Source organism: Netta rufina (assembly GCF_964035555.1).
Source record: "Netta rufina genome assembly, chromosome: 11".
Lineage (NCBI taxonomy): Eukaryota > Metazoa > Chordata > Aves > Anseriformes > Anatidae > Netta > Netta rufina.
Window position 1 is genome coordinate 10,677,031 of NC_140134.1, and position 23,804 is coordinate 10,700,834.

General features: G+C 38.4%; 1 protein-coding gene across 3 annotated transcripts in view; it reads right to left on the reverse strand.

Annotated features, from left to right (window-relative positions):
- Nucleotides 1-23,804, reverse strand: part of NEO1 (neogenin 1) — a 184,930-nt gene that overhangs the window by 16,778 nt on the left and 144,348 nt on the right. For all 3 annotated transcript variants that reach the window (XM_084293686.1, XM_084293685.1, XM_084293687.1), the window contains exons 11-21: nt 23,571-23,709; nt 19,433-19,482; nt 18,373-18,517; nt 17,866-17,976; nt 14,318-14,512; nt 13,400-13,495; nt 12,048-12,223; nt 8,099-8,237; nt 5,296-5,403; nt 2,031-2,225; nt 1,287-1,319 (exon numbers count right to left, since the gene is read on the reverse strand). In XM_084293686.1, coding sequence (XP_084149812.1) covers nt 1,287-1,319; nt 2,031-2,225; nt 5,296-5,403; nt 8,099-8,237; nt 12,048-12,223; nt 13,400-13,495; nt 14,318-14,512; nt 17,866-17,976; nt 18,373-18,517; nt 19,433-19,482; nt 23,571-23,709 — 1,387 coding nt within the window. The remainder of the gene's footprint in view (nt 1-1,286; nt 1,320-2,030; nt 2,226-5,295; nt 5,404-8,098; nt 8,238-12,047; nt 12,224-13,399; nt 13,496-14,317; nt 14,513-17,865; nt 17,977-18,372; nt 18,518-19,432; nt 19,483-23,570; nt 23,710-23,804) is intronic.

The window sequence follows — 23,804 nt, forward strand, 5'->3', positions numbered from 1 at the left end:
TAACCTGTTCAGTATTCCTCAAGGACACAATTCTGCAATTATAGAACCTTGTCACAGAGCAAGCTCTTCTGCTGTTCAGCTTGTGTTTTCCTTTTCTACATTTAACCTATTGCCGTGATTTCTGATCTCCACATTCTCTTATAGGAATTCTGAAACAAAACTCTCTTGGCCTTTATGTAGGCTTTATGAGTTATAAATGTTATAAATTTATAAATGTAATCAAACTGTTAGTAGAAGAAAAGATTATTTTAGTATGAGATAATGTTGGATGAGAAGATTTAGTTATCTGCTGAAATGAAGTTAGAAGACTAGAGCAAGGGTAAACAGCAACTTTTAAGTAAAACCATTTAATCTTTCCCTATTCCATTCTACCTGCAAGAGAGGACTAACAACAACATGGGGAGCCTCTGCTTCCCCACAGACAAGCCTGACTCTCAGCTAGCATCTCTGTTATTCTAGTCTGAGTAAGAATTTACTTTGTAATTGCCTAGTAAAGCATATTTAAGAAATTACTTCCAAATAACAGGTTGAAAAGCAAGTTAAAAAAAAAAAGATAATTCTCATCCCCTTTAGGATCTATTTAATTGTATGTCTAAGCTGCTTGCCAATGTCCTTTTAAACATCATCCCTTTAGACTAATTCTTCCCCTTTTTATTAGGCTTGCAGCTTATTTGGAAGCAAGCAAAAATAGCCCTGGGACATTCCCCATATAATGCAATGTAGTAAACTCAAAGCTACCATTTTTCAAGCAAGTATTTGAAAGCCTTAAGGCTTTTAGTAGCTAATGCTGTGCTCTTCAGGAGAGTCTGGAGTCTAAATGAGCTGACAAACACAATCTCTCTTGCAAAAAAGCTTTCTAGAGCAGATATACTTTCCCTTATTATAAAAATAATTATAGACATAGAGCTTGCAAAACAGCACTTGTGCTAATTAGATAACTGTCTGATCTTCCTCCTCCATATACTGAGATCTTGCATCAATGGTCAGAGGCTGGCTGGAGTATCACTTAATCCAAATTCATTTTGACAGAATGATTCACCTCTGGCACAACCCACTCGTCCCTTCATGTGACATCTGACTACAGAGATCACTTTATATTCTGAACACCCAAACCACAAATAGAGCTTCCAGTTATTCCACTATTAAAAGCACAACAGGAACTTGCTCATTTATATTTAGAGCAGCAGATACTTGTTTCATTTAGGAAATGCAACAGCACATGGAAAGGAGAAAAAACAACACATGGAAAGAATTGAGTAAAAGAGAAAGCATGGCTCTTCATTTACCTTGATCATTAGGCATTTTATCTGAGGATTCAGCTAGTGGGACAAGCACAGGGAAGGAAAAAACAAGAGAAAGATCATAAGGCTTGAAGGAATGAGAGACAGAATTTCAAGTTTCCCATAGCATAAACAGACTGGCTAGAGTAAAGCTTTCAATTTTAACCATGAATACTCGCATGGAAAAAGCACCGTTAGATTCATAACTTTTTATTCTTCACCTCTCCTTAAAGCACTTTTTTTTCCAAGGTATTATGTTTGTACTATTTCACTAGGTAGCCCTCAGCAAGCACTTCGTGATTAAAGAGCCCACTGTGTCACACTAGTTCCCATTACATCAACCAAGCCAGCAGCGAGCAGTATTTCACTGGCTACCAGCTCCAGATCCTGCTGCCTTGGACCATTTTATCATGAGCAGACATGACACACAAGACCTAGAATCCTAAAGCAACTAGAAAGTAGTTTTCTAAAACACACATGTGGGACACGGATCCTCAGCATTAATAACTAGATGTCCTAAGGGCCCACCACTAATTTTGAAATAACACAAATAAGCAAACAGTTGAGCAAAATCTGCATATGCATTAACCATGTGCAAGAGCAATCAGAGGGAAAATTTTATTCTAATCCAACTTCATCATCTCCTTGTCTTTTCCAGTTTAAATATAAAATTCATGCTACTTGGTGCCTTATTCCTATAGGGATGGCATTCAGAAAACAAGGAAGCTATTTAGCTGTGTGATACTTTACCTTTTGGGGTTCTGAACTGAACTGCCTCAGACATAGGCCCCATGCCCTTGGAGTTGCGGGCCTGAATTTTGAAATAATATGGTGTATCGAGGGTCAATTCTTGTATCTGATGGGTCAGTCTGTTTCCTACAACAGGTTCAATAACCCAGTCATGTATTTCAGCATTCACATCCGTACTGTAGTAAATGATGTACCCTATTCAAAGGAAAGAAACAAAAGAACTTTATACATAAAAGAACAGGATAGTCATAAGATCTAACAGCAAGAGTTCTATCGACTTTTAATGATATTTGCACAGCTAAATGATTATGGGTTTTTGAAAGTGTATTCTTACATTTTCAAAGACTAGGAATGTATTCATGTATTCGACAGCCTTCCCATCTAAAATTTTAAGCTATTCAAAAGTATGTTGAGAGAAAAAATCTATTTAAAGTATCAAAATTATTTTTCATTACTGTTCATTAAGTATGGATGAATTCCTCGCTTCCACCTCTCTATCTGTTCATGGACCAAGTAATGTAAAATAACATGAACCTACTCTTATAAATATATCCTCAAAGTATTAATGTTTAGGGAAAATTGCTAACCTTGAAACAACAAAATATTCTCATGTACAGCAAAAGAACTTGTGTTTATGAGTTCATATTAAATCTAATTGGTTTATTACTTTTTCAGTTTATTAACAAGCAAACAATCCTGAGAGAACTGAAGCTATCTTGCAGGTCCTAGGAAAGCAGTACAGGAGGAGTATGTGATCTGGTGTTAAATATACTGCACATTCAAAGCAATACGAAGTAAAAGCATTGTGATTTCTGTCCCAGAGAACACAGAGCCCCTGGCATTAATTTGTCCAAATATAGGGCTAGGTCAGAGGCTTCATGCACAAATTGCTACTGCCCTTGTCCCACTGCCCACCTGTCTGTGGGGTTCAGTAGGAAGAGAGAGGCAGGTTCTCTGGAGCAGCTTTCAGTTCTTTAGAACAACGAAAAATCTTGCTGGTACCTCACATTCACGTAATTCCCAGCAGCCAGTATGGCATGGAGGATGATGCCTGAAACACCATTTGGAGGTCTGGTAGGTTTAATTTCTGCCCTTGGTGGTACATTAACCTCTGTGGGCTGGATTTAATAATTTGCTACTTGTACAGGTCACAAAGCAACCTATCTGTAACTTGTCTAGGAAGAGACAACACATGCACACAGCGACAGCTGAAAGCATTATATACAGCATAGTGGCACCAGATAACTGAGTTTCCTCATGACTGTACTAATTAGTCAGCAATTATTATGATGCAAAAGCATCTGGAATCCAGATTAGCACATTTCAGAATTTCACATCCATCTTAGCCACATCAAATGAAAATAGGAACTGCAAAGACAAGTAAGTATTCCACAGACATGCTATCCAGAGCACGGAATTACTTCATTGCACAGCATTTCTGCTATTACTGCACAGAATGAATTGTGCAGGGTTGATCAGTAATTAATTACTCAAGTCTCTGCTTTTTTCGCTGGCAGTGGCTCTGTCCAGCAGAGGGCACTCAGCTGCCACATCCCCAGAAATCCCTGCCTGGCTCCTTTGGCAAACCCAATCTGATCTTTGGTGGACTCATAGCCCTATAGACAAATAATATTTTAGCATTTAGCTCTTACGCAAATACTAATAAATACCGTGTGTTTCCATCCAACACCTATGAAAAAAATGCAAAGTTCTCCTTCCCAGTATAGACATTGCAAAGAGATTTGTTACCTGGAAAGTGTGTATGCTAATTTTGCTAATTGCACTGTGTAAGTGAATGCTGATCTTTTTGTATTATCGCCTTCCACTCCCTGATATACCCACATGATGTAAGGTGACAGACTTATCTTTTTAAGAGCACATATACGCTGGGGTTATTTGTGCCCTGCATTTCACACCTGTCAATGACCCTCATTGACCGTTAACAACCAAGTCCTTTAACCTGCAGTAAAGATAAAGGCTCCCGCTCTTCCAGTCAAGCTTTCCTTCCCATATGGAAGAAACATTTTGCTGATAATAAAGGAACGCAGAACTGGCTTTACAGGGACAAATGAAAACAGAGAAAGGTCCAAACAGCTATCTGTATGCACAGACAGAAATGGCTCGGGCATTTTGGCGCAGTGCGAGCTGCTGCTCTGTAGGAGTTGCATCCCCACAGCTGCACCTGGAGCACACAGAAGAGCAGTGTGCCGGTGTGTTTGCACAACCCTCCCACACTGTTGTTTTAGCACTGACACCAGGAAGACAGCGAGTGCACCTGGCACAGCCACAGCATCTTACCTGCAGGCTCTGGGCTGCAAGCTCAGTGCCACTTTGCTTTTTAGGGGTCTTTCTTACATTAATACTTAAATTACTGTAATTAAATACTTAAGAATACTTATAATAGTAAGAAAGTGTATTGCTTTTATTAAAGGCAGTCTCCAATATTCTGCCTTTTCAAAGGAATCAGACTCATTTTTGTATCCTGTCTAGAACACGGGCTGCAGCACTGAGTACTGTATAATCAGACTCTTGCCTTGGTGACAGGTTTCAAAGGTTTGATTCTTGTACCACAGTTAATTCTGATAACAAAAGCAAAATCATACAGTGCAAACTGTATGCTGATAAAATCTGCTTTAAGATTAAAGCCTGGGGGGGAAGAAAAGGAAAACTGAAGTGTATTATTTCAGAAAGCCTTTAGAAATGGGAATCCAAACAAACAGAACGCTTACAGAAAGGAAACAGTAATTATTGTTTTCTGTAAATGATTTACCCTACATGAAAGTGATGCAGTTACCAAGTCAAATAACAGTTTGCTCCTAATGATTATGTCAGGGGATTAATAAACAGGCTTTAAGTCTGTTCTGCGCCACAGCAATGGCAGGAAGATGACAAAGAGCACCGGGACAGAGACTTCTAAATAAAATACTGACAGGCCGGATGCATTAACAGATGTATTTCAGGAGGCTTGCTATTAGAATAGCACAAACTGATGAGGCCAAAAATTATTGAGATATTTAAACTTTCAATTATATTTGTGGTTAGACTCCCATTTCATACTGCAGTTACAGTTTATATCTTGATATATATTTTACTGGGTACAAAAGTAAATAATTAATCCGAGCTACTAAAAAGATCGGCAAAGAAGATATAGAACCTGTGGATAGCTCCAGGCTAAATATGGAACATGTTCACATAGTTATGTAGATTACATTCTGCTATTAACAAGCTATCTTGTATCTGCCTTTGTAGCTCACGCAAACTGCACCTGTAATTTTGCCATTGGCTTCGGATGGAGGCTGCCAGTTAACAATTATTGTCCGAGGTTTTCCCTCTTTGCTCACCACAGTCACATCTTTGGGAGGAGAAGTAGGAACTGCAAAGAAATGAAAAACAGGTTATCAGAAACAGTTTGCCCAATTTCACTGGATGTAAGTAATCTCAGCACCTTCACTTTTTATTAGAAGAAAGGCACGTGCAACAATAAAAACCCTGAACATTCACAGTCTTCAGATAAATCCACTATACCAGTACAGTGGTCTTACTGATTTACTCCATTAAACTGGCAAATGCCATCTGGTGCGCAGTATTTCCTTTTCATGGCAAGTTACCTGTTTCTAAAGCCTTTCTGTCACCAGATGCTGTGATTGATGATTGAGCTCATCTATCTTCAAAATCACATCGTCTTCAGAGAACTCTAGTAGTTGGGGTTAGTGACTACTAACATGAATTTGTTTGCTCATCAGAAAAACTGCATGAACTTGTGGAATAAACACATTTTATAGACACAGGCATATGAAATATCTCCATATTTTCAGGTTTATGGTGGGACCAAGACCCAGCAATGCCAATTTTCTACTCAAATCTGAATCAGCAAAGTAAATCCACCAGAGGTTTAGAAGTGTAGCCAGTAATTCTCAACTTACTTTACTGAACATTTATTTGTGATTTGCAAGGAAACCTGTACCACAGAAGCATGTCCAATACAGAAATACTGGCAGAACACACCTGTCCAACCTTGCTCCTTGAGTTACCAGAGAGCAAAACTTGGAGTGGGAGAGAGGGAGAGCTTTCTGCTCCCATCAGCCCCTCCTGCCTAAAACTCAGGAAATGGCACAAACCACTCCAGCGAAAGACTGAAACCTGAGACCTTTCTCCCTGCACACTCAAATATCCAGCTGGGGCTTGGATTAATGGCTTTCAAATGCACAGAGCCCATGTCTCCAAAGGTGCATTAACCAGCTACAGTTTGGAATGCCACATTATGAAAAACATGAAAACTTTTAATTAGGTAACTTTTAGCAAAGTATATTTGCCTTGGATATTTAATACTGTAATAGTAACATTTAGCGCTTATACAGTGCTTTCCATGTTTAAAGAGCTTTATGTATATTGCTTATTAGAAATTAATTTGCACATCCTCTGAGGTGGCTTCCTATTATCCCAATGCAGAATAATAGGTGAAAACCAGTGATGGCAAAAGAGATTCAAAAGTTACTGTAATCATTATCCTAGATACTTAAAAGCATGCTCCACAGAAATGATGTAAAGCACTAGTCAAGGCCCTAGAGTAAGCTTCAAAGAAAAAATAAACCTCAGGACTAGCCCTCAAGAGATTAGTAATGCAGAGAACAACACTGAAACCAGTTATCCTGTATTTTTCTTCAGTCTCAGTTTAGGAGCAAGTCCTGTACAACGCTGCAAGTCATGAGTATTCAAAAATAATGAGTCACACACTCAGGAATTTGGCGAGTAATATAAATCACAAGATCCGTTATGAGAAAATATATTTAGCTTTTGCTTTTTTTTTTTTTTTTTCGTTTGCCTCTTAGTTCCCAAGCTTTTAGGTCATATTTACAAATATTCCTTACAAGCACCCCAACTAGAAATGGACACTATTTAAATGGAATAAATGAAACTGCCTCTATCTCACCCTTGCTCCTGCACTTTGAGTTTCAAATTCTCTTCAAAGAACTTTATCTGTGCAACTTTTACAATCCCTGCACAGAGTTACGGATGAGAAGAGTGCGTGTGTACCAAATACAGTTCAAACACTGGATGTGCCTAGCAATCAGAAGGGGAAGTGAGCCTCCATGCAGACCTGGGCTAGTTCCACAGCTCTGACATTCTGTTTTTGGGGGAGTGCATTCTGACAAAGCCACCTACCTCTGGGCAAACACATCACTCTCACCAAAAACTAAGACAGTGTTTTCAAAAGCAACTGACGCTCACTAAGGGTTATGGGACTTCAGAATAAGTTAGGAGCTTTCTGATTTCATCTTTTTCTTAATCCTTGTTTTAGAATACTTGGATGACCTTACTAATTCTTTACATACTTGACTTTCTGCTGTGCTTTAATCTAGTCTGAGAACTGCAGGGTAATTTTAATAGGCTCTTTTTTGTCCCTATTCTTCAAATAAACAGAAACACCAGCATAACGAACAGTAAATTCAACTGCACAAAGATCATTTCACACTGTGGGATGATGGGGCTAATGAGGGACAGGTCAGGAGAGGTTCTGGAGCTCCCAGATACTCACAGGGCCCCAAGTTCCTCCCAGCGGCTACAAACCCTCTCCTGCTCTCCACTTGGAGAGTGCATCACTTCCACAGCTCTGGGAAGTGCAATGCCTATTCACGTTGAAGAATAATTTAGGGTTGATTTGGATGTCTTAATTTTTATTGGGATTTTGGTTTTGATTCATTTGTCTCATGCACTTCCTCACTGTAATAATAATCATCATCATGATACTGAATTTAAATTATTACTTGCTAAATTATTTTCTTTGTATGTTTCTTTATTCTCTCCTGCCTGTGAACTGTGGTACATTATTCATTACTTCTCTGTAATTTGATGTAAATTCTTTTGCATGCAATCATTGCTTTGAATTTTGGAGTATGTTTTTCTTTTTTAATCAGAATTTCTGACCAAACTAGAAAGAACCCCCCAGCAAGTACTCCTCAGCATAATCATTTTAAACACATGCTTTCCCTCCTCCAGGATTCTGGCAGACAAGACTTTATTGATCTCATCACAGATGTCAACCCTTCCAGAAAGGCACAGATGATTACCTAATTCAAAAGTTGTTCCATGTGCTGTCATACTCCAAGTACTTGATCTTCGACCTTTAGTCACCATCACAGAGAATTCATACAAGGTATTTGGTTTTAACCCAGTCACTAAATAGCTCAAAGTGGTTGCATTTGCAGTCTGAAAGAAAAACAAAGTGTCACTAACTTCTGAACTGAGAACCATCCATCACCAGCTCTCAGACACCCGTCTCAGGTAATATAACCACAGTCATCAATTCTCTAACGTTTTTGCTCAGTCATGCAATTCATTAATCAACTATTAAGGTGCCACTGTTTTATCCTGAGCTAGAAACTCCTTCTGCAAATAGCAAAAACATTTAATATCAATTATAGATTAAAAAAAAGAAACAACAATATGAGGTCCAGGGCACACTTATGCAGCAGGCCGAATCACTGACTACTTGGCAGGGGGTTAATTTACAGCATTTCATTAACTGATCTAACTAGAGAAAGCAATGAAGCACAGCTAACAATAGAAGTCCTTCATGAAATCCGCATCTTCCTTCCAAATTCCTGTTAACATTTTCAGTGAATTTTTAACATACTTAAATAAATAAATAAACAAACAAGTGAAGGTACAGGTGCTGAGTGACTCAAAGATGCCAAAGCTTTATTAACACTTAGGTTTTATCAGAAAGGATTGTTATCTAGGACCAAACACTGAACCACACATGGTTTATACTGTGATTTGTAACTCAGCCATTTACCTAGTGTTTTTGACCTTTAAATCAAACTATCTGATGGTTGTTATACGTGACCTAAACATAAATAGCATGTATTTGAGGCATATGGAAAAAATAAAGAGGTTTCTGTATCTATCTGTATTCCTTACCTTGACCTACACAAATCTAAATGTAGAATTCAAAAGCTAGTTGTTTCCAAATATGGCAGGGTCATACAACACCTGGATTATAACAGGTTTTATAACTATTGCCTTCAGAAAACAACTGTTTTCAGTGATTTCTTTTTCAAGGAAAAGACCACTTATAAATGCATATTCCTTGAAGACTCGACAAATAATATGGCCAAATTCTGCAGAGAAATCCCTTATTTCTCAAGTATACAGTGACACATTTTTGCTACACCAGGTGAAAGTTCAAAAAGCTGTCAGCCAAGTGATACTTAAATTTGTACAGAGTACTTTGCTTGTTCACAGAGGAGCATTTTGCCAGTTAAGACATCATAGGATTCGACAGACCATAAAGACATCATAAAACTAATCAAAATCAAATCTTCCATTACCTTTAAACCTTAACTTGTACAAAAGTTCAGTGTAGTTTCAAAGTAAATGTGATTGCGGCTGAATGGTTCAAATATTTAAGTGTAGAGTAGAACGGTTCCCATATTTGTTCAGTGGCAAAGCTTGACTGAACACAACCTCCCTAGTACAAACATGAAACCATGAGCTCAGAAGAGCTTTTCATCAGCTCTTGGGAGTGCCAAGCAACATCTTCTCCAGGCTCTTTGCAGTGCAGCTCAGGGACATGAGGAAAACAGTGATGTTACAGTAGAAACTGCAAAAACCTTTGGCCTAGACAATAATGTAATGTCAAGTCCAACAGAAAAGTCTTTTCCTAATGTCTTGCATTACTTTACCCCTGCAAAGTGCACCCATTTCTTACTCTCCACAACCTCTGGAAAACCCTAACACCATTTAAGCACTCAATTCTGTTTCCAGCACTTTTTAGCTCCCAGCTGAAGCCATACATAGCAGTTGGAACCCTTTTTAAAGGTTAAAGTTATATTTTCATCTATGACTTTGAAGCTTGGTAACTTTTAGTTTCAGTACACATCTTTCTGAATGTAAATGACACATGAAAGGCCAAACCGGAGTGCAAGACTTCTCTGCTTCCTTCTCTATTTTTATGCCATTTACTGTTTTTAAAATCACAACATATCGCATTATACTAAACCCTGCTCACCTACTAGAAATAAACATCATAAATATTACCTCATAAAATATATTTTCTTTTTATACAGTCCCATAAGATCTAAGTTAAGATTTAATATTTTAGCTTATGCTTGAGAGCACAGCTGATATAAATCACAGGAAGCCTGCGCATAGGACAACCCCTTGCCACCAACAAAGATTCTTTGAGAAATGCTCTCTGATCCACATTAGTGAAGCTACACGGTTCAAAGCACAGTGGAGTATTTCAGTTTCAGGAACTATATTACATCTGTTCCTGTGTTTATATGCTCTGCATGGACACAACCCCTATACAAACTTAAGAAAATAAGGCTCCTTGAGGTTTGTACTTGCATTTGAAGCATGCTCCCTCTTCTTGAATAAGTATTTTGTGAATGTAAGCATAGAAAGTGGAAAATTATGAAACAAACTATATCAACATCCCATTTATTGAAGGGAGTGGTGGATGAAACAACACCAAGTTGAACAGATGCAGCTCTGGATACCAGAGGACTGTCCTGAAGATAAGATTGCTGTGTGCGAGGCTGTGTGATGAAGAAGCTTTGATGCAACTCCGCAAACAGCCTCAAAAGGTGCAATAGGTAGCAAAGCTTCTAGAGAGATGGCCATGATGAGCAACACACTAGTCCATACTTAATAAAGTAACCAAAGACCTGACTAAAATACAGCAGCTTATTCAACAGGCACTGCTGAAAAGAGGTTTTGCCTGTCTTAAAATTGCCATTTGTTTTTGTTCAACTGAGCAGTACAGATTTTATCAGTGAAACAAAGAAAGAAAAGCCGGAAGCAAGTTCTCCAGACATCATGGTTTAAAAATGATGATTTAGGGCAAATGTTTCATACTTAGGTCCTCTGAGGCAAATGCTTTTTTAAATGAGTAATTTTGAACTATATTCCATCATTACATATTATTTTTGGTTCAGAGTAAAACTTCTTGACCACTGGCTGCCAGCACTGAGAACAGTGGGAGTATTTCATTTACCACAGTGTTTTTTTTAAAGCTCTTAACTAATGAAACTGCAGTATTATATAAATCACTCCCGAGACATCCCCTGCACATGACTCAGGAATGTGGATTCATAAATAACTTGCCTTTAGAGGAGGAACACACATACATACATCTTTTCATTTCAATCAAAAAAAATATCTGGTTTGTAACAAGATTGCTCTCTAAGAGCATAAAGGGAGCTCCACTAGCTGGATATTTTAACAACCATTTCCTCCGAGTCTCATTTCAAATGTGAAATTTGCAGTCAGCATTTTTCAGGTCTCCAAACAGCTCTGGAAATTAAAAAATGCAACCAACCGACTCAAAAGATCCAAACTGAAAAATCCAACCCCAAATTAGATCTCCAAATCAAGACAGGCAACAATATCATAAAGTTATCGTTATGTATTTTGTGCCCATCAGTTCCCAAAGAGAAGTTTCACTATCAACTTGGTATGAACATAAAGGGTTGTAAAAACAAAAATAAAGACTTAAAATTATCAGAGTAAATTTTTCCCAGTGCATGACTCATCACACAAATTCAGAGTCCTCTGCTAAGTGGAGAGAAGCCATTAGTAACACATACCTTATTAATGCATTATTGGCTCCTCTAAGGTAAGCCCACGTGTCGCAAAAAGCCATCATGTCAAGGTGAAGAACGAAGTAGTAAACTGTCACTGTGTCCACAGCTCCCCAGCAGAAAGTCATTCTGGAAGTGCCTTTCTTGCCCAAGTCAACTCTTCCATTCACTCACACGCAACACCCCATCTCCACCTCTCACACACATACCAGATACCACAAACACCTACTTCCACCAAACCCAGAAGAACTTTTGAAGCAATGATTTAACTGAGTACTACTGATGTGTGAACACAAATAAAACTGGATACACATCTATACTGCTTTCTAAGCACTTCTCTTGACTCTCAGCTTTTGCTTAACCATAATTTGAACATGAAACTTGTCATTAGAATATCCCAGCTGTGCTAGCATCGTTGAAACTCCAATACCTTGTACTTTGTATTTGCAGGAATATTGGTTTTCCAGCGAACTGTGTAGTAGCGAGCATCAGTGATCTTCTGGTTCTTTGGCAGAGAGTTGTCTGCCCAAGTGATCCTTATGGTGTCATGACTCAGAATGGAAGCCTGAACTCCCACCGGTGGCATCATGGGAGACGGATCTGGCACTGGAGTGTATGGAGCATTAATAACAAACAAATCAACTTCGGAAGTGTCTAGGGAATTGATGGGTAAAAAGTCGTGTATTATAATTAAAAAGGGAGAAGGTGGCATTTTAATGTAAACAAAAACAAAAAAGGGGAAATGCAGGGTAATACAATGAAATGAAGGTGAGAAATGGAGAAAAAGAGAGAAAAGCCAGAGTTAATAGGTGACATAAGACTGGCTAATACAATTACTGTTCCCGTAAGACAATGACGACATATCCATACTAGTTTGCCACCTAGCCATTAGCATTGAGTGCATGCAATCATGGCCTAAGAATCCCAGACATCCAATAGTTTTAATTTTGACTTTGTTTGCCTCAGAACATCCATTGATTCCTCCTCCAGAAAACACTGAGGAGGAAAAAGAGTGGGACTTCTGGATGGGTAAATACCACTTCATAAAAGTAACTCCCATCATCTTTTAAAGAATGCTCATGGCAGGCAAATCCCATATATCATGCAAATTTGCAGTAACTGAAAAAATGGAATTCCAATGTCCCCTATAAAATCTATCAGAATTCTTACTTTTCAGCAGATTAAAACAAACAGAAGTGTTAAACATTTGTACAAAATAACTAAATAATGTCAACAGTCTAGCAGGGAGCACAGCGAGCCATACGCTAGTAGTAGCTCACTTGCAAACAAATTTCTCTTTGTATTAATGTGTTACAAGACAAAAAACAATTAAGCCAAGAACTTGTTTAACATAAGTAATGGCAGACTGAGACTTAGACAAAGAAAGTGAAGGCATCATATTCAAAAAAGCTCAGTGTAAAGATAAAAAAAAACCTACACTTGTCCCTAAAAACAAAACAAGAACAACACCTTTAGAATTGTACCCATACAATTTTTGCTAATGTAATGGTAACATTTAAAATAAGAACATCTGTAAGTTGTTAAAAGATAAATTTTGTAATTTAGAAATAAAATCAAATTTAGGCAGTTAAATAAATGGACGAACCATGCAAGACAATCATTGAAACAGTATGGCCAATCAGTTAAAGAAATGGAGAGTACTTGATGACACTGAAAAACCACACATTTACATGAAATATAATCACATTTTCTGCTGCCGTGCAGAAGGCATGTTACTGATTTTCAGCAATGCACAACTTCAAAGCAGCCCCTTGCCTTTACCTGAATGAGGCCTGGTCACCGCGCTCTCATAGAGAGGAATTCCTTCACCAACGTTGTTGAACGCTTTCAGAGTTATAACATAGTGGGAGCTCGGGTCTAAAGGAAAAAAACAGTAGCATATTTTCAGTGCAACCTGTTTGTGAATCCTGTGGTGTTTTTTCCCCCCCCTCTATGTTTTCTCTGCTTTGTCCAGTATTTTAAGTAAATATATACGAAATAAGAAGAATAAGTTTGCATTGGAAATTTCTCCACAGAGACCTTCTTTTAGTGTACAACAGCTCTCATACAGCAGAAGTCTGTAGTCAGAGCACATCCACCTTAAGTACAGTCAAGCTAGTAATAAGAAAAAACATTTTAAAATGCCCATTTTAGGTTGCTCTACTAAATATTATCTAATACTCCAATTTTAGGGAATTTCCCAACAGTTCCCAATAGTAACATTTATTTTGCTATCAGGATATCTTACCTACCACAGGCAATTCTGTGGAGGGTCTATCCTGTATTTTAAAGTAGATGCCACAGTAACTTGGTGACATTTTAGTTTATTTTTCTGCCTGAAGCAAACTGCTTTGCAGCTCCAGAAGGAGAATAAGGAAGTGCTGCTCAGCATGAAAGTTCTTGTAATAGTTCTGGAAGGGAATGCATCAAACCAAAATGCACTACGCTTCAAGCTCAGTGAACTTAGGTGTGGTGGTTTTGTATTTTTTTTAGTTCCTCTGCCTCTTTGACATCAACAGAAAAATGAGTTTGTTTCAAATTTATCAACCGTCTGGCATCCCAATGTATTATCTTCATAATGATAAAGATCCTCTTAGAAAACATGCTGATAGTCTTATATCTTTGTCATATCATGATTAGAAAGCGGGAACATAAATTAGAAGTGAAACATTGGCCCTGGTGTTGATTTGTTTTCCTTACCTAAGTTTTCAATGGTGTAGTATCTCTGTTTATAGTCCACCTTGATGGTCTGTGCATGAGGACTGCCAATGCCATACCCTATAGCATAGCCTCTTACCACGATGTTCTGGTTTTCAGGTGGAGTCCAGCTCACCACGATACTGGTGACAAGTGGACGGACATGTAAGGAGCTTGGAACTTCAGGAACACGAGTTTCTGTTAAACAAAAATAATGGATTTAAAGGATTGCTCTTACATAAAGGTAATTACATGAAGAACCATGAGCTGGTATGGTGAAATGTAGCACTTGTACTGTGCTCCTATATTAAAATGAGTATGGTCCAAAGGAGAGAGTTTTATTGTACAAGAGAGAGCAGAGAGCTCTCTAATAAGCAGATGAAAGCTAACATTGTTTTGTACACTACTATATATTAACAGATACTTCTTTTTAAAGAAAAGACAGTCATGCTGAAGAAAATATCAGATCTGCTTCAAGGCAGATTTTTTTTTAATATATTTGTGCATGTCCTTTCCAATTTGTAATTTTTCAAAACACTCATTCAATTATCACACTCTTCTCCTCCACAATCTGCTTTTAGTTCCATCATATTACTTACTGTTGGCATTAAATAACTACCTTGAAAACACACTCATGATGAAATGCACATTCCTGAGCTCGCTGTAGGATTAGATAGAATATTCCAAAACTTTAACAACTGTCAGTAAACTGGATATTGCATTTGTGGCAAAGGTTTGTTGTGATTTGTCCTGTACCTGATGCCACCTTTCTTGTCACTGCTTAAATCCTTACGTCTGTTTTACATAACTCACAAAATGTATGCAGGGACTACATGTTCATACCGCAAGAATGAAAAACATTCAGAGTCCATGTCAAATGCTCAAACCTTACTCCCACAAGCAACACAAATCTAATCACAATTCAGCAGCAAGATGGAATGTAGATCCCTAAAAACAGAAGGGCTTACTTCCACGGTATCTAACTGCGGTCCCCTAATATTTTTACTGAAATGACTTTTCCCCAGTGCTGAAAAAAAAATTAAAAGCAATCTGAAAGCAAAACGGCGTGTACTAACATCCGTACCTTTGACTTAACTTCTCAGAAAAGAAATAATTGCTTTTGTCAGGTCACAGGAGCCCGCCATATGGTGACAGATATTAAATATTTTGTGCAATAGTAAACTGAGTTCCCCACTCTAAAATAAAATCTGTTCAGAGAGTTCTGCTTCCTGCAGGGATTGCCTTTTAATGAAACATGCTGCATTTATCTAAAAACATTTAATAAAACACCACAACAGTATTATTTGGATCATAATATGCCATTGGCCTGCTTGCCGAGGGAGTTTATTGCCTCCAGCTGACACAGCTGATCAATTAAAGTTCACAACTATTAAATACAGAAAAGCTACAGAATTGCAATATAAGAGATGACATTTTAAACTGCACAGAAGTTACCGTGCTGGGGATAAACTTTGTACAACTGTTTAACACCTTTTGCATATGAACTCCTTGTGGGACTTGCACCAACTCTGCAAAATTACACAGCCCTACTAACACAGACTTGTAACCGTCTGGCTCCCATTTGCATTGATGACATGATAAAGTTAATTATACTCTATTTAAATTCAAACACAACCACGGAATGGAAAGAAATTACATGTATAGATGTATAGATGCATACTGAACTTGAAAAATTAAAGATTAGTTGTAAATACACTATTTAAAACATCCACATGTTAAAATTGATGTATTAAAAACATCCACGTGAGATTACTAAGGAAAGAAAAGGAAAAAATATCCATCATCTTCAGCAGGAGGAATTAGCTGCAAGGTTGTGTCATATCCAGATAAAGGAAGACAGGCATACACATGCAAGTCATTTCAGCTCTAAAAAGCAAATTTTAAATAGCTACAAAACTGAACTCTACTGTTAACATTACTTTTTCTGCTGCTCTTGATTAAGCAATGGTAAGTAAGAAATAAGAGGACAAATATTAAGTTGAGCATCAGCTTTGCATAACACAGATTGAAAAATGGGCTCTCAAGGGGTTTAATCAGCTGACTGTTGAAGCAATCTTCCAACAGTGTAGAACAAATATTGGATCTCTTTTGTAATTCTGTCTTCCAGCTGCTAGCATAACTGAATCTCCAGTCACACAGATGTGAAAGACATTACTGGCAACCTGCAACATTAATTCAGCTAGAATAGCCCTCAAGCTACTGTAACACAATGAGGAGGGAGAATGACCTGCAAGAAGCATAAGGAACTTGTGTGCAAAAGAACTGATCACATACTTTTTTGAAATAGTAACTGCCAGAAATACGCTGCCCAGAATCATCAGCAACATCTAGGCAGTTCCCAAGTGATCTGCCATTGCCAGCCTGTTAGAAATGGCACTTCTCTGCTGCAATTTTAATTGCTTGTAGTCAAATTCTGGGAGATGCTCACAAATTTGCTTATTGGAATTCTGCAAGAATCAGGTTCCTGCTTGCAAATCATCCTAGTGTAGTAAATATCAAACCTTTGGGCCAATTGACAAAGGTCAACATTTTTCACAGAACTTTTTCTACTTTTACTGTTAACCTCTGCACTGAAAACAAGATGTTAGCATGGTTCTGTATGCCACATATCATGAATCTATAGCTTTGGTAGACAAGTCTTCATTTCTGGTGGAAGACCTGGTCTACAGTAGTCTACCAGCACTGGAAATATTATCAATCCCTTTTTTTTGAAGTGGCAAAAAGTAGCAGTTACTGTAAGCCAAATGTCCTCTTCAAGTACAAGAAAGAAAAAAATAGAGGAAAATGCTTTTAACAAAGCATAGTAGCAATAAAACACAGCGGTAAGATTCAGAGACCTACAGACAGCAGCGGTGTTCTCCACTGCTCCTTTCCTACCATGGCATCTCTCCTGCATTCAGCAAAGTTTACACTTACACCCCAACGCTGCAGCCACCATGCAGACACCCATACTCGGTACTGCAGTCAACAGTATGAGTAGTCACTCATTGTATCTCTGAATATCAAATCACTACGCTAAACTCTCTGAGCAATGCTTCAATGGTTTCATTAGCATAATTTAGGTGTGCCATAAATACATAATCACTATTTTACTTCCTCAAGGAAAACAGTCCTCCTACCTCCACTTTATAGCCTGTAAACAACTGCATGATTAACAAGACGAATTTTATTGCAGTATAAAAATCGAGCCATTATTATTACATAAATCTTATCATGTATTATAATTTAAATGTTGAATCACTGGCACTGTCATTCAATATTTAGTATTTCTTAGGAGGAAAAACATAGCGCTAAAATACAGTACTAGAAAGTGTAAAAGCAGAATTTAATTTTAAGCCATTTTATTGACTTGGTAAGAATTTCATAATTAGACAGAAATTAATTTCACTTCATTATAAATATAAAATGTTGCGACATTAGAATACATTAAAAACAACTCAAAAAAATCATCTCTGCCTTTTAAAAAAGCAATCAGACTTTACTGTGCCCTGTCTTTGGTGTCACAGATAGCTTCACACTTACTATCTTACCATCTAGATCGCTCTCAAATGTTTCTGCTGAAATCCAGTCAGTAGCTGGTCCAGTACCATTGACAGTCAAGGCAGCTACTCGGAAGCTGTATTCTGTACCTCGTTCAAGACCTGGGAGACAAAGAGCATCCATGATATCAAAACAACAATTCCAACCGTAAACACAGGAATCACAACTCTTAATTAAAATAGAGGAATTTTCTCCATACTTTTCTTTCTGCCATTCAGGCAACACAATGAGCTCAGCACCACCTTCTCCATGCAACTCCTATGCCTTTACATAAAGGTTTTAAAAAAGGCAAAACTAGGGCTAAAGAACAGGCTTTAGTTACCACTAGCCAGCCCAGACTACCTCAGAAGTTACAATCACTCCTTTTAAGTGTTTTTATTCTGCATTTACATGTAAGAATGCTACATAAGCCTGTAGATACAAGTCTCTGTGCCTTGGCCCACTGAAAGCACCTAAGAAACCCCTATGATAACAAATGCTTGCAAATAACAGCTCACCTTCAATTAGCTGAAAAAGCTGGGTCCCACCGATGCTCTCAGTTACATCACTCTTACGGGACACTTTTCGGTAGCGAATTTTGTAGCCTGTGATTTGCCCACTGTGTGTCCCTGCAGGAGGAGGCTGCCAGTGTAGCATGATGCTCTGTGGAAGGCAGAAGAGAATTACAAAGTCATTGCCTCTCACACAGCCTGAAAAAAAATACTCTACTGCTAATACTTAAGGAACACAAAGTGGGAAAACATGCAAACAGAATACACTGCATTTTCATATACATAAAACACGTGCTGTCTGTAAAAAGAGAAAAATGCTATCTGTAAAAAGTAAAAACTGTGATTCAGCAGCAACACAGGTCATAAAATTGACTATAAGTTTGCCTCAAAGTGCTTCAACCCTATTAGACCTCCTGATTCCAATTTCACAAACAGCCTCTTGGGCCGTTTCCCTTTCCATCTTATTTGGGTTATATTAAGATATGGTTTACTCGAGGGGCTGTCCTTAAGAAGTGGTATTTTCTTCAAAGGGTACAAGTTATCTGAACTGTAGTTTATGTGCATGAAGCTGCTGGGTTTTACCATATATGCAGTAAAAGACAACATTGGGGAAAGGGGTTAGAAAAGGATTTATTTTTTTTTAATCCTCAATCATAATCACTAAAGTAATAATGGTTAAGTACATATTTTTTAAAGGGCCCAGGACCTTGTAAACACACATACATATGCATACGCCCTGTAAACAATAGTTAATCACCAGGAACATATTCAAGCTCTGGTGCTTCAGGCTTTTGTTCCTGATTAACCCTCTTTCACAACTAGTCTCCATGCTTTGGAGTACTGTCACTGCCTCCACAGCATTCTGCTGTGCACAGCCCACAACTGGATTGGAATTTCTAATGCCTTGAGTCCCACATTCAGATATTTTCCTGTTGGGCAACTCATAAGCAAACAGCTGAAAAGCAGCATGGTAGAAGAAAGACCCAAAAGCAACTCCAAATTCTGGCTGATTTAAGACCCAACCTTCTATTTACCCGTAACAAAAAACAAATTCTCAGCATCTTACCTTGGAATTCCGCACCTCCAGCGTTAGATTCTGTGGTGGAGCACTGGGGACTAGAAACATTAAAGGAATTACAACTGAAACATTTCCAGATAACGTATCCCATACTGTATTTCCATATACAACTACTCTCTCATATAATTTGTTATGGAAGTACGAACCATTCAGGTTTAAGACACAATCTAAAGTGACTACAAAATTCTACACATGCTTTCTGACACGCGGTGACTGGTTGGCTTAGGAGATTTACTCACTTTCATCACAAAAAATTAACTCACTTTTTATTCAGGCCTTTACTTATCATAGGTATTTAAATAAAAAGCCTTATATTTAAAAGGACTTCTCGTTAACTCTATGAGATTACATTCAGTACTTTTCCAAATCAAGATTTTCATTTAGATGCTTGATTCTGGGAACCCACAGTTAAAATTCTAGCCCTGGATTTTGTCTCACGACTTACTGTAACAGGAAAACCTCAGTCAAGATGTGTCTGTGCTACTGAAAAGCACAGAGGTGAAGTGCACTGCTAAGATGGTATCTGCTTCTGAATCTCCATTCTTTGTTAGTTCTTTATTTGCTGTAGCAACTCGCTGGTCAGGACCATTGAAGTCCATTACACAAACACATTACTTATGAGAGAAACTGAAAGCAAGGAAGTCTCTGCAGCTCTCCAGAGGTGAAAGACTCACAAGTGTTATCTCAAAGGCATAGATAAGGGTTCCCTGACAGGAAGCTGAGGCTCCAACAAAGTACAAGGACAGGGAACTAGAGGTACAACAGTACTAGAGATTGTTCCGGCCACAATAATCCATTTTCCAGATAACACACACCAGGCAGAACAATGCCTAAGAAAACAATCCTGAGTGCATAAATGAGTGAAAGTGCTAAGTGAAAGATACCCCAGGGCGTGGTTTAATATCCCTCTCCCATTACCAAAAGGGAGATAATGACAACTTATTTTTCCTCCCCTCTTGCCAACTGAACTGAGTCTGAGATCACCAGATCTATTTAGGGGCTACATCCTTTAAAAAGCAAGAACATCAGGTAAGAGGAGGAAATGAAATAAAGTTAAGCCAGTTCTTGCTGTTCTTGTTTTATGTAGCTGGTGCCTGCTTTCAAGACAACCTAAAATGTCCTGGGTTTCACAAAGCTTGATTAATAATTAACACATATATCGCAAACTTGGTGAGAGACAGAAGATTGGCAGGACGCAGGAAAGGATTTATGCACGTAAATACATATACGTGTACCTTACTACACGCAAAGTTCATTTTATGTCAAAGTAATCCTAAACTCAGACCAGATTACCAAATTAACCAGATCAACAAATAAAATGTATTTCCTACGGGCTGATATTCCACGCTCAGGTAAGAAAGGCTTAGCCCGTTTTGGTAGGCTGTGCAGCAGGAGGACCTGACATGCTGCTGGTTCAGAGAGGCCGCAAGGACAAGCTGGTAAGGGACATGCCCTCTATCAGGGTGTGATGCACTGATGGTATTTCTAGTTGTGATACAGCACTGTTTCCTACAAATAAGGAACACTTATGAGGAGAGATGCAATCCTTACCAGCAGCACATAAACCCTGGTTCAAATTGCTGCACCTGAAGAGCTAATTATTCTGCAACAAACCAGTGTAACAGACTTGGGTTAGGAGAAGAAACCTACATGAAAACAAGGAAGCTTGCTAAAAAAGGTAGCTAAGAATGAAATATTTGCAGGAGGCATAGAGAGGGCGTACTGACACCACAATAGGAAAATCCAGGAAGAAAATGTGCGTTGTTCATCCAGAAAGATTCAATAAAGTGAAGGGGGAGAACAGCATGGTTAAGCAGCAGGGCTACACAACTGTTAGAAGCAAAAGGACATTCTTCAGAAAGCTATAGAAAATAAATTTCAACATGTTAAATGTGGAAACTTAAGTCAAGGTGATAAGAAGTTCAGGAAAACTTGAAAATGACATTAAAACTAATAATGCATTCTTCCTCAACAAGTAAGGAGCCGGAAAACCTTCAGAGTAAGCAGAGTTACAGATGACCAAGGTATCACAGGAAAAGAAAAGGTAAGGCCAGATGAACTACCTGCTTTGCATTTGTACTGAATGAAAGGCAGCAGAGAGGCTTCCATGACATCCTTTACAAGGTACTTAGAGTAACTCTCCAACTGAAATGTCAATAGGCAGGGTTACAGAAGCTCAGGCATAAGCTGCAGCACACTGGCAGGGTTAGATGCTATTCATCCAGGATTTCTAAGGGAATTTTGGAAAGAAACGGTTGCATTACTTACAGCAGGCTGTAACCGCTCACTTAAAGTTACCATGATACTGGGAGATGCCAGTATTTAGAAGGGGTTCTGCTGGAGCAACTACTGGACACCTCAGGTAATAAATCAAAAATCTGTATTAGCAAAAAAATCCAAAACTATAATAAAGTGTGAAAATCATAGATATGTGGTGAAATATGACATATCTGTCACTTTTTAAAGGGAAATCTTGCATCACAAACCTTCGGGAGAGCTCTTAAGAAACAAAGCAACCACGGGACAGGAGGGAAGTCCTTCCCGAGTACGCAACTGGCTAAAAGAAAGAGAAGGTGAGAACGTACATGGTGGGCGATGACCTGTGGAGCTCCAGCATGGCACATGCTGACAGCCCTGTCACTACGCACATTTCTAAGGGATGAAAAGGGGATGAGCAGCAATGTGAAAAATATCAGTACAGACAAGATCTGATGGTAAAGAACTGCAGAAAGACCCGGGGCTGTTCTGTGCCTGGATATTAATGTGACAAATTAAATTCATACACGGGAAAAATGATCCTAACTCCACATGCAAAGCGATGGCTCTAAGCAAACCAATTCCACTTAAGGAGCAAGATCGCTCTAGCCCAAAAATGTCACTTCAGTGCTCAGAATGAGCCAAAAAATGCTGGTAATTACACACTTGCATCTTTAATACAATTTTGGTCCTCCCTACCTCCATTTTTAAAAGCACATAAGAGACAAGAAACCTAGAAAAAAGTTCAGAAAAGGGCACTGAAGCTTGAAACAGCTTCCACAGCTGAAATGAGTAACCATTTCTGTCTTAAATCTGGGAAAGAGATGAATGAGGGAGAATACAGCAGAGGTCTATAAAATGAGGAGTGGGACAGAGAAGGCTGATGGAGACTGATTATTTCCTCTTTCAGGCAGCACAGCTGTTGGCAATGAGTAACACTAACACAGACTAAGAGGGATCAAAACAGACTACAAGGGAGGGATTTCTCATAGAAAGTTTAGTTGTGGGATCCTCCGCTTGATGTTGTGGATAGTAGGAGTTGACATGAGTTTAAAGAGGATGATTAGAGGCTTCGTGGAAGGCCAACTGTGTTAGTGAATACATAGAAACCACTGCAGGGACAAGAAGTCCCATAGAAACAAACTTCTGGATGCACAATTTGGGACAATAATCATTCTGCTTTGGCTCAGTCCTGGAGAGAGGATTCCAGGCTAGGCTCATTTTGGGTCTGACAGTTCTTATGCATAATTAAACTTCTGTAGAAAAAAAAAAAAAAAAAGCTAACATTAACTGTGATCATTCTACAATTGTTCATATATCCAGATTTGCTCACATTACTTTCTTATTTGCCTTACAGGAAATGCTGTTACCATCTCCTGCTTTCAGGATTACAAACGATTGATTTAATAATGTCTGTGCTGGAGTCCAAACAAAGCCATGCAACAGTTTTCCACATGACCACAATTAAAATAAAAACACTCCAAAAGCAGAAGTCTGCTCATTGGTAAAAATATTATAAAAGCTAAAAAACAATTTGGAGTGGTTGGGTTCAATATAATTATGTTTCTGTCCACTCTTAATACTTTGTAGACCCAATAACCCATGAAATAAACTTCTGTTGTTGAAATTAAGGACACTGTTGTTTTGTAATTGGAATACTGGATACTTCTGCAGGTATATTAATTTTCCTTCGACCAATTTGGAAAGCCCCAGGGGAACTTTCAGCATGCATGGCCATATGCAGAAACCATGTTATTAATACAGCAGTGCAGCACTGAACAACGACCTGAGAAGTCTTTCTGGTTTGAAATCCACTTAAAGGAAATTACCACATAATTCCTGCAAAAAGCCTTGGAATAAAGCAGCTTACCATCTGACAGCGTACGTACAACAACATCTTGCGTAGAGACACCAGGGCCATGTTTATTGTAAGCTACCACTCGGAAACTATACTCTGTGTATTTCTTCAATCCATTAATGGTGTAGGAGAGTCCTGCTACATCAACATCCTGTTCATAAGCAAATAGACATACGAGTCAAGGTCAGAATCAGGTCTGCAGTTACAAACCTCTCAGACTTTCAGTTCAGTAATACTCAAAGCCTA